Source organism: Psittacula echo, assembly GCF_963264785.1.
Source record: "Psittacula echo genome assembly, chromosome: 26".
NCBI classification, from domain to species: Eukaryota; Metazoa; Chordata; class Aves; order Psittaciformes; family Psittacidae; genus Psittacula; species Psittacula echo.
Genome location: NC_137761.1, coordinates 1721719 through 1734525, shown reverse-complemented (window position 1 = coordinate 1734525; position 12807 = coordinate 1721719). Strand labels below are relative to the sequence as shown.

General features: G+C 64.9%; 2 protein-coding genes across 2 annotated transcripts; one reads left to right on the top strand and one right to left on the bottom strand.

Annotated features, from left to right (window-relative positions):
- Nucleotides 1-682: 682 nt before the first annotated feature.
- Nucleotides 683-3566, bottom strand: KCNJ9 (potassium inwardly rectifying channel subfamily J member 9; the record flags this gene model as incomplete). The annotated part of the gene is made up of 2 exons (XM_080634873.1): nucleotides 683-1005; nucleotides 2729-3566. 2 exons carry the CDS (start codon nucleotides 3564-3566, stop codon nucleotides 683-685), a joined length of 1161 nt encoding a protein of 386 aa, XP_080490999.1.
- A 6230-nt stretch (nucleotides 3567-9796) lies between these two features.
- On the top strand, nucleotides 9797-10939 carry KCNJ10 (potassium inwardly rectifying channel subfamily J member 10; the record flags this gene model as incomplete). The annotated part of the gene is made up of 1 exon (XM_080635083.1): nucleotides 9797-10939. The coding sequence occupies one exon, from the start codon at nucleotides 9797-9799 to the stop codon at nucleotides 10937-10939; it is 1143 nt and encodes a 380-aa protein (XP_080491209.1).
- Between the last annotated feature and the right edge of the window lie 1868 nt (nucleotides 10940-12807).

Sequence of the window (12807 nt, the reverse complement as noted above, 5' to 3'; positions counted from 1 at the left end):
GGAGCACTGGGAGCACTGGGATCCAGCACTGGGAGCACTGGGATCCAGCACTGGGAGCACTGGGATGGGAGCTCCGGGATGGGGCACTGGAAGGAGCGCTCCTGCCCCCCCTCCTCGCGCAGCTGCTGCCCGTGGGCGGGTGGAATGCGGCACCCGAGGGGGGGGGGATGTGAGGACACGGGGAGGGGCCGTGACCCCCCCTGACGCCCCCGACCCCAACCATGACCCCCCCGATCCCCCTGCTCTGCTCCGTCCGCCCCCCCCGCAGCTGCGGGGACACGAGGGGGGGCGCCCACCCCTTCCCATCCCCATGTCCTTGCTGCCATGGGGGTCTCGGTGACCCCCCCTTGGTGTCCCCCACGTCCTCAGGGGTCCCCCCCTTTGGGTCTCGGTGGGTCCCCAGTAGCCGAGGCACCCCCTCAAAGTGTGTGCGGGGGGCACCACCCCTGCCTGGCCTCACCCTGCGTTCCCCTGCACCCACTTGCATGGGGCACCCCGAATGAGGGGGTGGGGGGGGGTACAACCCGTGTCGCCCCCAATTCACACCCCAAGACCACCACAGTCAAGGGGGGGGGTACAGCCCTGGGGGTGTCATCCCCCCCCCCCAATTCACACCCAAGACACCAGAGCCTGAGGGGGGGGGGGGGGTTTATTACAGGGGCAATGGGGCGCCAGCGCCCCGTCACCGCGCCTCGGGGCCGGCCACGGTGCCGTTGCTCTCGCAGGGGGGCTCGGGGTCCCCGTTCCCCCCCGCGGCCGCCGCCGCCTCCTCCAGGGGCTGATCCAGGCGGCTGGGGATGGACCAGTAGAGCTGGGCCTGGCGGCGAGCGGCCGCGGCCGCCAATTGCCGGGCGCTGCAGGCAGGGGTGGGCACGGCCACGGTGTGATGGAAGCCCCCGTAGTCCACCTCGTAGAAGCCCTCCTCCAGGCTGAGCAGCGGCGTGAAGCGGTGCCCCCACAGCACCTCGTCCGCCAGGTACGAGCTGCGCGCCTGGCACGTCATCCCTGCGCCGGGAATGCCGTGAGCACCGCAGGCGGGAGCACCCGCGCGGAGAGGGTGCCCCATGGGTGATGGGCGCAGTGTGGGTACCACACTAGTGAAGGATGTGGGGTATGGGTACCCCATGGGTGATGGGCACAGTGTGTGGGTACCACAATAGTGAAGGATGTGGGGTATGGGTACCCCATGGGTGATGGGCACAGTGTGTGGGTACCTCAATAGTGAAGGATGTGGGGTATGGGTACCCCATGGGTGATGGGCACAGTGTGTGGGTACCACACTAGTGAAGGATGTGGGGTATGGGTACCCCATGGGTGATGGGCACAGTGTGTGGGTACCACACTAGTGAAGGATGTGGGGTATGGGTACCCCATGGGTGATGGGCACAGTGTGTGGGTACCACAATAGTGAAGGATGTGGGGTATGGGTACCCCATGGGTGATGGGCACAGTGTGTGGGTACCTCAATAGTGAAGGATGTGGGGTATGGGTACCCCATGGGTGATGGGCACAGTGTGTGGGTACCACACTAGTGAAGGATGTGGGGTATGGGTACCCCATGGGTGATGGGCACAGTGTGTGGGTACCACACTAGTGAAGGATGTGGGATATGGGTACCCCATGGGTGATGGGCACAGTGTGTGGGTACCACACTAGTGAAGGATGTGGGGTATGGGTACCCCATGGGTGATGGGCACAGTGTGTGGGTACCACACTAGTGAAGGATGTGGGGTATGGGTACCCCATGGGTGATGGATACAGTGTGTGGGTACCACAATAGGTGAAGGATGTGGGGTATGGGTACCCCATGGGTGATGGACACAGTGTGTGGGTACCTCAATAGGTGAAGGATGTGGTGTATGGAGCACCCCAACAGGTAAAGAACATGGTGCATGGGCCACCCCAATGGGCAAAGGAAGTGGTTCATGGGTGAAGGATACAGTGCATGCAGGACCCCAGGGAGGGAAGGATGTGGTGCATGGGTACCCCAATGGATAAAGGACATAGTGCATAGGCGAAGGACACAGTGCATGAGGCACCCCATGGGTGAAGGATGTGGTGTATGGTGTATGTTCTTCACCAACAGGTGAAGAACACAGTGCATGGGTGAAGGGCACAGTGCATGCGGCACCCCATGGGTGAAGGACACAGTGCATGAGTAAGAACAAGGTGCATGCACACCCCAATGGGTGAAGGACATGGTGCAAGGGGTACCCTAATGGGTGAAGGATGTGGAGCATGGGGCACCCCAATGTGCTGCATGAGCACATGGAGGTGATGTCCCCATGGAAGTATCCCCATGGAGATGAGGTGGCCCCACCAGGATGAGGCATTCCCATGGAGGTGTCCTCATGGAGGTGAGATGGTCCCACGGAGCTATCCCCATGTGGATTATGGGTCCCTATGGAGGTGAAGTGGCCCCATGGAGATCTCCCTATGAAGTTGTCCCCTGCAAGGATGAGGTATTCTCATGGAGGTTACATGTCCCCATGGAGATGACAAGGCCCCATGGAGATGCCCTATGGAGATGAGATGTCCCAGTGGAAGTGAGATAACCCCAGAGATAACCACCACGATGAGGCATTCCCATGGACGTGTCCCTACAGAGATGAGGTGTCCCCATGACGACGGGTGGTGGTGCCCACGTGGCGGTGAGATGTCCATCGTGGAGATGAGGCTGTCGCCACCGGGATGAGGTGTCCCCGAGGTGCCACCACCCCCCCGTTACCTGTGGCCTCCACCATGCCCTCGAGGATGACGACGATCTCGAAGTCGTCCTTCTCCAGCTGGTGCCGCGAGACGTCCCAGAAGGGGCTCCTCTCGTCGATCTCGTGGCTGATGATGAGGGGCGACACGAGGAAGAGCCGATCGTCGCCCGTCTCAAAGCCCACGCTCAGGTCGGTCTGGTCCAGGGGGATGAATTCGCCCTCCTGCGTCTGCTTGGACTTGATGAGCTTGGCGCGGATGGAGGCCTCCACGATGTGCGAGTCCCGCAGGTCCCCCACGCGGAACATGAGGCAGAGGCGGTCGTCCCGCAGCGACACCACGGCGTGCGAGGAGAACACCAGCGTCTCGGCACGCTTGTTGGGCTGCGAGATCTTCACGAACATGCAGCCCACCATGAAGGCGTTGACCATGGAGCCCAGGATGGCCTGGAGCAGCAGCAGCACGATGCCCTCGGGGCACTGGTCCGTGATGACGCGGTGCCCGTAGCCGATGGTGGTCTCGGTCTCGATGGAGAAGAGGAAGGCGGAGACGAAGCCGTTGAGGTTGTTGACGCACGGGGTCCACGCGTGGTCCTCGAGGTGCTCCAGGTCCCCCCGGCAGTAGGCGATGAACCACCAGATGAGGCCGAAGAAGAGCCAGGTGACGGCGTAGGCCAGGATGAAGACGAGGAGGCTGAAGCGCCACTTGAGGTCCACCAGGGTGGTGAAGATGTCGGTGAGGTACCGGTAGGTCTCGCGCACGTTCCCGTGCTGCACGTTGCACTTCCCGTCCTTCTCCACGTAGCGCTGCCGGCGCCGGCGCCGGGGGGGAGCCGGGGGGGGCCGTGAGCCCCGCGCCATCGGTCAGCGCCTGCGGGGCGATGGGGAAACTGAGGCACGGCGGCGCCGGGCACACGCATGTGCGCGGGTTCACGTGTGCACACGCACGTACGCACGGCCGTGTGTCTGCAGTGGAGCGTAGCCAAGGCACTGGAGCGTGCGCACGTGTGTACAGATGCACACGCGTGTGTATTCCCACAGACACACAGCGCAGGTTGCGCGCACCCTGTGTGCATAGAGCATGTTTGTGCACATGCGTGTAACAGAGGTCCCGTGTGTGCATGCGCGCATGGGTGCAGCGCTGGAACACACGCAGCTCGCACACACGCGTGTAACAGAGGCCCGCACGTGTGCATGCAGCACTCGAGCGCATCCACAAGCGCGTGCAACACACGCCTTCACACATACACAGCACAGCGCGCACACGCGTGTGCAAGCGTGCCCACCCGGGTGCATTCACACGTGCGCATGGCACGGGAGCACACCCCGCTCACGCCAACACATGCACGCGACGCCCACGCGTGTGCGCTCGCGCCCCACGCAGCACAGATGGCGCGTGCTGGAGCCCACGCATGTGCACTCACATGTACATGCGGCACTGGCGCACACGCGTGTCCTGCTGCCCACGCGTGCATGCACCCAAACACGCTCGTGCACACGCGTGTCCCGCTGCCCACACGTGCCCTCACCCGCAGCACCGCTTGCACACGCGTGTGAGCACCGCCCCCCCCATGGTCTACATGTGCGTGTGCCCCCCCGCGCACATACCCCCCCCCATCCCCATTCCCCCTCCCCATTGCCACCACAGGGGGGTTCGGCCCCCCACATGGGGGGCACAGAAGGGGGGGGTCACCCCACAGCAGCCCCCCCCACAACCTCTTCCCCCCAGCCCCGCACTCACCGGTCACCCCGCGGCCGCCGCTTCGCTGCGCGCATCGTGCGGGGGGGGGGCGGGAACCGGAGATCGGTGCCGGTGGCAGAGCGGGCCCCCCCCCAACGTTAAAACGCCCCCCAACGGTACCGAGCACCCCCCGACGTTAACAAACGCCCCCCAACGGGAACGCCGCCGCCGCCGCCGCCCCCCCCCCCCCCCCGCCGCCGCCGCCGTTGCCGGGGAACCGGAGCGCGCGGCTAAAAATACCGAGCAGCGGCCGCCCCGCCCCCCCCGCGGCCCCGCCCCCCCCAGTGTGGGTTCACCCGAGTGTGACACCGGGACCCCCCAGCAGCCCTGACCCCCAACACCGACCCTGACCCCCCCATCACCGACCCTGACCCCCCCAACACCGACCCTGACCCCCCCAACACCGACCCTGACCCCCCCAACACCGACCCTGACCCCCCCATCACCGACCCTGACCCCCCCAACACCGGCCCTGACCCCCCCAACACCGACCCTGACCCCCCCAACACCGACCCTGACCCCCCCATCACCGACCCTGACCCCCCCAACACCGGCCCTGACCCCCCCAACACCGACCCTGACCCCCCCAACACCGACTCTGACCCCCCCATCACCGACCCTGACCCCCCCAACACCGACCCTGACCCCCCCATCACCGGCCCTGACCCCATCACTCGCCAGAGCTCCGTGCTCAGTAGCCAACCCCCATAGGTGCTCAGCCCCAGCCCCCCCGGCCCCTCCCTGGTCCCGTCCCGTCTCCCCCCCCGGGGCGAACAATGGCGCTTTGTGACCGGCCCGGGAACAGCGGGGCCTTGTGCGGGGCCACGGACCCACGGACCGACCCCCCCGGTGCCGCTGCCGTGACCCCCCCGGTGCCGCCGGCGCTGCCGGTGCCGGTGGGTGCGGGCGGGTCCCCCCGCTCCCGTCCCGTCCCCCCCCGCCGGTAACGTGACCGGCTCCTTTTCCACCCCATTAACCCCCGGCCCGCCCCCGGCAGCTCCTCCCCGGCCCCCCCCGCCCCGCCGCCGGTGCCCGCCCGGGGGGGCCCGTCCCGCCGCCGGCCCCGCCGAGCCATAAAGCCCATGGGGGGAGGCGGCGGCGGCGGCTGAGCGCGGCCGGACCCCGGAGCCTGGGGCCGTCCCCGAGCAAGGTAAGGGCGGGCTGGGGGGGGGGACACGGACACGGGGGTCCCCAGACCCCCCCGGGGCACCCCGAGGGCTGCGGGCACAGGCGGGGGCCGTGGGAGCGGTCCCGGTCCCGTCACCCCTATCCCGTGTGCTCCGTGCCCCCGTCACCCTGCAGCCCATGGCCCCTATAGGGGCTGCATCCTCGTCGCCCACATCCCCGTGTCCCAGCCCCTCCGTGTCCCTCACCCTGCACACCCCCACGATCCTGTGTCACCACATCCCTGCGGCCCCAAATCCCCGGGTCCCCACTGCATCCCTTGTCCCTGTATCCCCATATCCCCATTCTGCACATCCCCAAGGCCCCATATCCCCATGTCCTCATGTCCCTGTGTTTCCGTACCATGTATCCCCATGTCCTTATGCCCTGTATCCCTATATCCCCATGTTGTGTGTCCCCATGTCCTCATGTCCCTGTGTCTGTGTGTCATGAATCTCCATATCCCCATGTCCCGTATCCCCATGTCCCCATATCCTATATCCCTATGTTCTCATGTCCTGTATCCCTATGTCCCCATATCCCCATGTCCCATATCCCCATGTCCTGTATCCCCGTGTCCTGTACCTCTGTATCCCCATGTCCCGTATCCCCATGTCTCCCTATCCCATATCCCCATGTCCCTACCCCCTGCAGATGGGGGTCACAGCCCCCTCTGGCCGTGCCCACCCAACCCTGTGGAGCCACCCAACCCTTGGGATATCCCCACATTCCAGCGCGAGGCCTGAGGCCCTGGGAAGGGACCCTTGTGCTAGGAGGGGTTCATCCCCCCTTGGGCTAGAGAGTCCCCTGGGGTGGGAGTTGGGTTATCCCGGCGCGGATTATCCTGGATGTGGGTTATCCCATACGTGGGCTATCCTGGATGTGGTTGTCCTGGTGTGGGTATCCCTGGTGTGGGTTAGCTTGGATGTGGGCTACCCAGGTTATGGGTTTTCCCTTGTGTGGGTTATCCCGGATGTGGGTTATCCTCAGATGTGGGTTACTCAGGTTATGGGTTATCCCGGATACGGGTTACCCAGATGTGGGTTACCCAGGTTATGGGTTATCCTGTGTATGGGTTATCCCGGTGCGGGTTACCCCGGGTATGCGTTAACCAGGCTGTGGTTCAACCCGGCTGTGGTTTAACCCAGTTCTGGTTTAGCGGGGCCGGTTTAACCAGGCCGGTGCTCAATGGGGCCGCAGTCACCGGTGCTGGTGCCAGGAGCAGCTTCTCCGATGGCTGCAGAGGGCTGCGCCGTGGGGCCCGGCCACCCTTATCCACCCCATCGCAGCGCCGGCGCCACGGGGTCCCACGGGAGACCCCTATGGAGATGCTGTCCATGTCCTGCCCCACTGATGGGCACCTCCACATCATCACTTTGGGGTCACCCGGTCCGGGGGGGGGGGGGGGCCGGGTCCCATCGCGCCCATGGCCGGGGCTGTGGGTGCTGCCCCCCATAGCGTGCCCTGGGGGTGCCGTTTGCAGCCCCACAGCGGTGAGGATGAGGAGGATGAGGAAGGTGCCGGGGGGGCGCGGGGGGTGGCAGCGGGGGGCGCGGGCCCTGCATGTTAACCAGGAGCCTCCTCAAAGCTCCTTTGTGCCCCGCCAGCTCCATTGAGGCCTCTTGGCCGGGGCACACAATGGCCCCACTGTCCCCGGCCCCATCCCCCCCCATGCGCTGCCGCCCCACATCCCCCCCCCCAACAACAACAACGGGATCTGCCCCACACCGGGACCCCCCCCCACAACCACCACCCTGAGCCCCCCCAGTGTTGGGTCTATGGGGGTCCCATCCCCACTATCCCCGCTGCCACCAGTGCTCAGCGCCCCAGTTTGGGATGGGGCCGGTGCTGGCCGGGAGCCGATGCGGTTGGCACCGCGCAGGCACGGGCACGGTGCCCATGGTGCTGGTGCCAACGGGACGCGGCGAGGGGGGGACGGACGTGTCCCCAAGCCCCGCATTGGACCCCCCAAGTGGGGCCGGGCCCCCCACGTCCGTGCCGGTGTCAGCAGGGGGACACCGAGGCAGGGGCCCTTGGTTAATGGGTAACCAGAGAGCGGTCACCGGTGAGCGGCCCGGTTGTGGCTGTGCCCGCGGGCACCGTCCCCGCGCCGGGAACAAGCTGCAGCTTGTCACAACCCGTGTCCAGCACGGGAGCCTGGCCGGGGGCAGCGGGGGTGCAGTGACCCCGAGAGCGAGGGGACACCGAAGGGGGGGTGCGGGGGACAATGGGGGGGTGAAGAAACCCCAAAGGAGGATGCTGGGGGGTGGAAGAGCTCCAAAGTGGGTGCAGGGACCCCATGGAGGATGCAGGACCCAAAGTGGGATGCAGGGACCCCATAGAGAGTGCAGGACCCAAGGTGGGATGCAGGGACCCCATGGAGGATGCAGGACCCAAAGTGGGATGCAGGGACCCCATGGAGGATGCAGGACCCAAAGTGGGATGCAGGGACCCCAAAGAGGGTGCAGGGACCCCATAGAGGGTGCAGGACCCAAGGTGGGATGCAGGGACCTCAGAGAGGGTGCAGGACCCAAGGTGAGATGCAGGGACCTCAAAGAGGATGCAGAGACCCCAAAGAGGATGCAGGGACCCCATAGAGGGTGCAGGGACCCCATAGAGGATGCAGGGACCCCATAGAGGATGCAGGACCCAAGGTGAGATGCAGGGACCTCAAAGAGGGTGCAGGGACCCCATAGAGGATGCAGGACCCAAGGTGAGATGCAGGGACCTCAAAGAGGGTGCAGGGACCCCATAGAGGGTGCAGGGACGCCATAGGGGGTGTCTGTTTTGCCGCATAGAAGAGGGCAAAGGGAGCCCAGAGGAGCAGGAGGACTTTGGGGGTGCAGGGCCCCCACCCCAGGATGTGCCGGTGCCCGCCGCTGCCCGGCATGGGCAGGGCTGTGGGGACCCGGTGGCACCGGCACCGCGGCTCCGTGTCCCCGCTCCAAGGAGCCGCGGCCCCCCCCCCCGCCCCGGTGCCACCACGTCCCCGTGTCCCCGGCTCGGTGCCGCGGCGGAAACGGTGCGAGGCCAAAGGCTGGCGGGGGCTGAAAGGCCCCTTCTGTGCCCGCGGCCGGGCCGGGCACAACGGGGACGGAAACGCGCCTGGCGCCGGCACCAGCCGTTTGTCACCACCATTCATCCCCGTGCCTCTTCCTGCCGGCCGGGCAGGGCGCCGCGGACCCCCCATGGGATGGGGGGGAGCTGCCGGGAGGAGCTGGGAGCGGGATGGACACAGGGATGGATGGGCAGGTGCATGGAGGGATGGGGGGATGAGGGATGGGAGCTCCTCTGGATGGAGGGTGCACAGAGGGGCTGGACAGAGACAGGTACAGGGATGGATCCATCCATGCTCCCTCTCTGCTCCATCTGTCAAGTCTTATCCATCCATCCCTCCTTCTCCATCCATCTTTCCAGCCATTCCTCTTCTCCATCCATCCTCTGTCTTCTCCGTCTGTCAGTGTTCTCCACCTATCCTTCTCCATCTCTTTTTCCATCCCACTTCCACCCATCCCTCATTTACCTCATCCCTCCACCCTTCTTCACCCCTCTTCCCAGCTGTTGCTTCTCTCCATCCATCTTTGCCACCCACCCACCCATTCCTCTTCGCTATCCATCCTTCTCCATCCCTCTTGTCTATCTTATCCGATTTTCTCCAGCTGTCAAGTTCTCCATCCATCCACCCATCCTTCTCCATCCCTATTCTCCATCCATCTTCCCAGCCATTCCTTCTCTCCATCCATCCATCCACCCATCCTTCTCCATCCCTATTCTCCATCCATCTTCCCAGCCATTCCTTCTCTACATCCACCCATTCCTCTCCTCCATCCATCCTCTACCTCCTCCATATGTCAGTCTTATCCATCCTTCTTCTCCATCCATCCACCCATCCTTCTCCATCCCTGTTTTCCATCCATCTTCCCAGCCATTCCTTCTCTACATCCACCCATTCCTCTCCTCCATCCATCCTCTACCTCCTCCATATGTCAGTCTTATCCATCCTTCTTCTCCATCCATCCACCCATCCTTCTCCATCCCTGTTTTCCATCCATCTTCCCAGCCATTCCTTCTCTCCATCCCCCCTTTCCTCTCCTCCATCCATCCTCCACCTCCTCCATGTGTCAGTCTTCTCCATCCTTCTCCATCCATCCCCTCGTCCATCCTCACGCCCCATCCCCTCTTGCAGATGACGTCCTCCACCAAGGTGTTCTACAGCCAGACCACGCAGACCGAGAGCCGCCCGCTCATGGGCGCGGGGCTGCGCCGGCGCCGCGTCATGACCAAGGACGGCCGCAGCAACGTGCGCATGGAGCACATCGCCGACAAGCGCTTCCTGTACCTCAAGGACCTGTGGACCACCTTCATCGACATGCAATGGCGCTACAAGCTCATCCTCTTCTCCGCCACCTTCGCCGGCACCTGGTTCGCCTTCGGCGTTGTGTGGTACCTGGTGGCCGTGGCCCACGGGGACCTGCTGGAGTTCGAGCCGCCGGCCAACCACACGCCGTGCGTGATGCAGGTGCACACGCTCACCGGCGCCTTCCTCTTCTCCCTCGAGTCCCAGACCACCATCGGCTACGGGTTCCGCTACATCAGCGAGGAGTGCCCGCTGGCCATCGTGCTGCTCATCACCCAGCTCGTCCTCACCACCATCATGGAGATCTTCATCACCGGCACCTTCCTGGCCAAGATCGCCCGGCCCAAGAAACGCGCCGAGACCATCCGCTTCAGCCAGAACGCCGTGGTGGCCCAGCACGACGGCAAGACCTGCCTCATGATCCGCGTGGCCAACATGCGCAAGAGCCTCCTCATCGGCTGCCAAGTGACGGGCAAGCTCCTGCAGACCCACCTCACCAAGGAGGGCGAGAGCGTCCACCTCAACCAGCTCAACGTGGACTTCCAGGTGGACACGTCCTCGGACAGCCCCTTCCTCATCCTGCCCCTCACCTTCTACCACGTGCTGGACGAGGGCAGCCCCTTGCGGGACGTGGCGCTGCGCCCGGGCGAAGGCGACTTCGAGCTCGTGGTGATCCTCAGCGGCACCGTGGAGTCCACCAGCGCCACGTGCCAGGTCCGCACCTCCTACCTGCCCGAGGAGATCCTCTGGGGCTACGAGTTCACGCCGGCCATCTCGCTCTCGGCCAGCGGCAAGTACGTGGCCGACTTCAGCCTCTTCGACCGCGTGGTGGAGGCGCCGGCGCCGCGCGGCCCCCGCCAGCCCCTGCGCTGCGGAGACCCCGAGAAGGTGAAGCTGGAGGAATCCCTGCGGGAAGCGGCCGAGCGGGAGCGGGAGGGAGCAGGGCTGAGCGTGCGCATCAGCAACGTCTGAGCGCGCCGCGCCGGCGGGGGGCACCGGGCATGGACATGCCACCGGCTCCTGGAGGTGTCGCTGGGGCTGGAGATGCCACCAGTGCCTGGAGGTGTCACCGGTCCTGGAAGCATCCCCAGCCCTTGGAATGATACCAAGCCTGGAGGTGCCACCAACTCTATAGATGCCACCAGCTCTGGAAGTGCCACCAACCCCTTATGGTGCCACCAACCTCTTATGGTGCCACCAGCATTGGAGATGCCACCAAATCCCTTACGGTGCCACCAGCATTGGAGATGCCACCAATCCCTTATGGTGCCACCAGCATTGGAGATGCCACCAAATCCCTTATGGTGCCACCAACCTCTTGTGGTGCCACCAGCATTGGAGATGCCACCAATCCCTTATGGTGCCACCAGCATTGGAGATGCCACCAATCCCTTATGGTGCCACCAGCATTGGAGATGCCACCAATCCCTTACGGTGCCACCAACCTCTTGTGGTGCCCCCAGCATTGGAGATGCCACCAATCCCTTATGGTGCCACCAGCATTGGAGATGCCACCAATCCCTTATGGTGCCACCAGCATTGGAGATGCCACCAATCCCTTATGGTGCCACCAGCATTGGAGATGCCACCAATCCCTTATGGTGCCACCAGCATTGGAGATGCCACCAATCCCTTACGGTGCCACCAACCTCTTGTGGTGCCCCCAGCATTGGAGATGCCACCAATCCCTTATGGTGCCACCAACCTCTTGTGGTGCCACCAGCTCTGGAGGTGCCACCAACCCTGTGGGTGTCCCCAGCCCTTCCCTTGTCCCCCCCCCAGGCTGTTTCCCTCCCATGGGTCCTCCTGTTCCCATCCCCATCCCAGCCTGCCCCTGCCCGCCCCTCTCGAGCCCCCAGCCCCATTGCAGGACACGGCCCTGCAGGGAGATGCTGCCCTGGGGGACATGGGGGGGGGGTCACCGATAATCGGACGCGTGTCCCCCCCCCCGCTGCTAACGTAGAGCTCTGCTATTAACGCGCGGCCCCCCTGGCCCCATGTACGTGTATAGAGAGAGCCACTAACCGGGGGGGCGGGAAGGGCCCCCCCGATGGGCCCCAACCGCCCCGGGGGGGGCGCTCAGCCTCCACTGGGGGGGCAAAGGCAAAGCGGTTACTAAATAAAGGCTGCGTTGATGGTGGGGACGGGCCTGTGTGTCCCCATGTCCCCCCCCCCATAAGCAGTGCAGGGGGGGCAGAGCCACCCCCTGTGCCCCCCCCCCGGGACAGGCCCCAGTCCAAGGACACAGGTTTGGTTTATTTCCAGCCCCCCCAGGCCAAGGGGGTAACTGGGAGCAGTGGAGGGGGGGGCACATTCCCACTCCCCAGCACTGGTGGGGGCCACATCAACCCCCCCCCCCCCAGCCCTGTCCCCAAGCAGGGGACGCGGTGATGTCCCCACGGGGAGGGGGCAAAGTGGGGGACATAAAATCAACCCCCCCCCCCCCCCCATCCATGTGGAGCCGCCCCAAAGGCACCGGGTGAAGCTGCAGCATCCCGAGGAGCGGTGAAATCCCGGCGGAGCCACGGTCCGGGGGGGACACCGGGAGAGGCGCAGCGGGGGGGTCACACCAGGAAGGACGACGTCTGCTTGAACTCTCCCTGCGGGGATAGGGGCACCCAATGGGTCCAGCTGGGTTTGCTGGATCGGGAATGGCAGGGATGGGGACAGGGAATGGGAACACCAGGGATGGAGAACGCTGGGGATGGGGAAGATGGGGAATATCGGAAACAGGGAATGCTGGGGGTGGGGAATGGCAGGGATGGGGACAGGAAGAACTGGAGACAGGGAATGCCAAGGTTGGAGACAGGGAACAACAGGGATAGGGAATGGTGGGGATA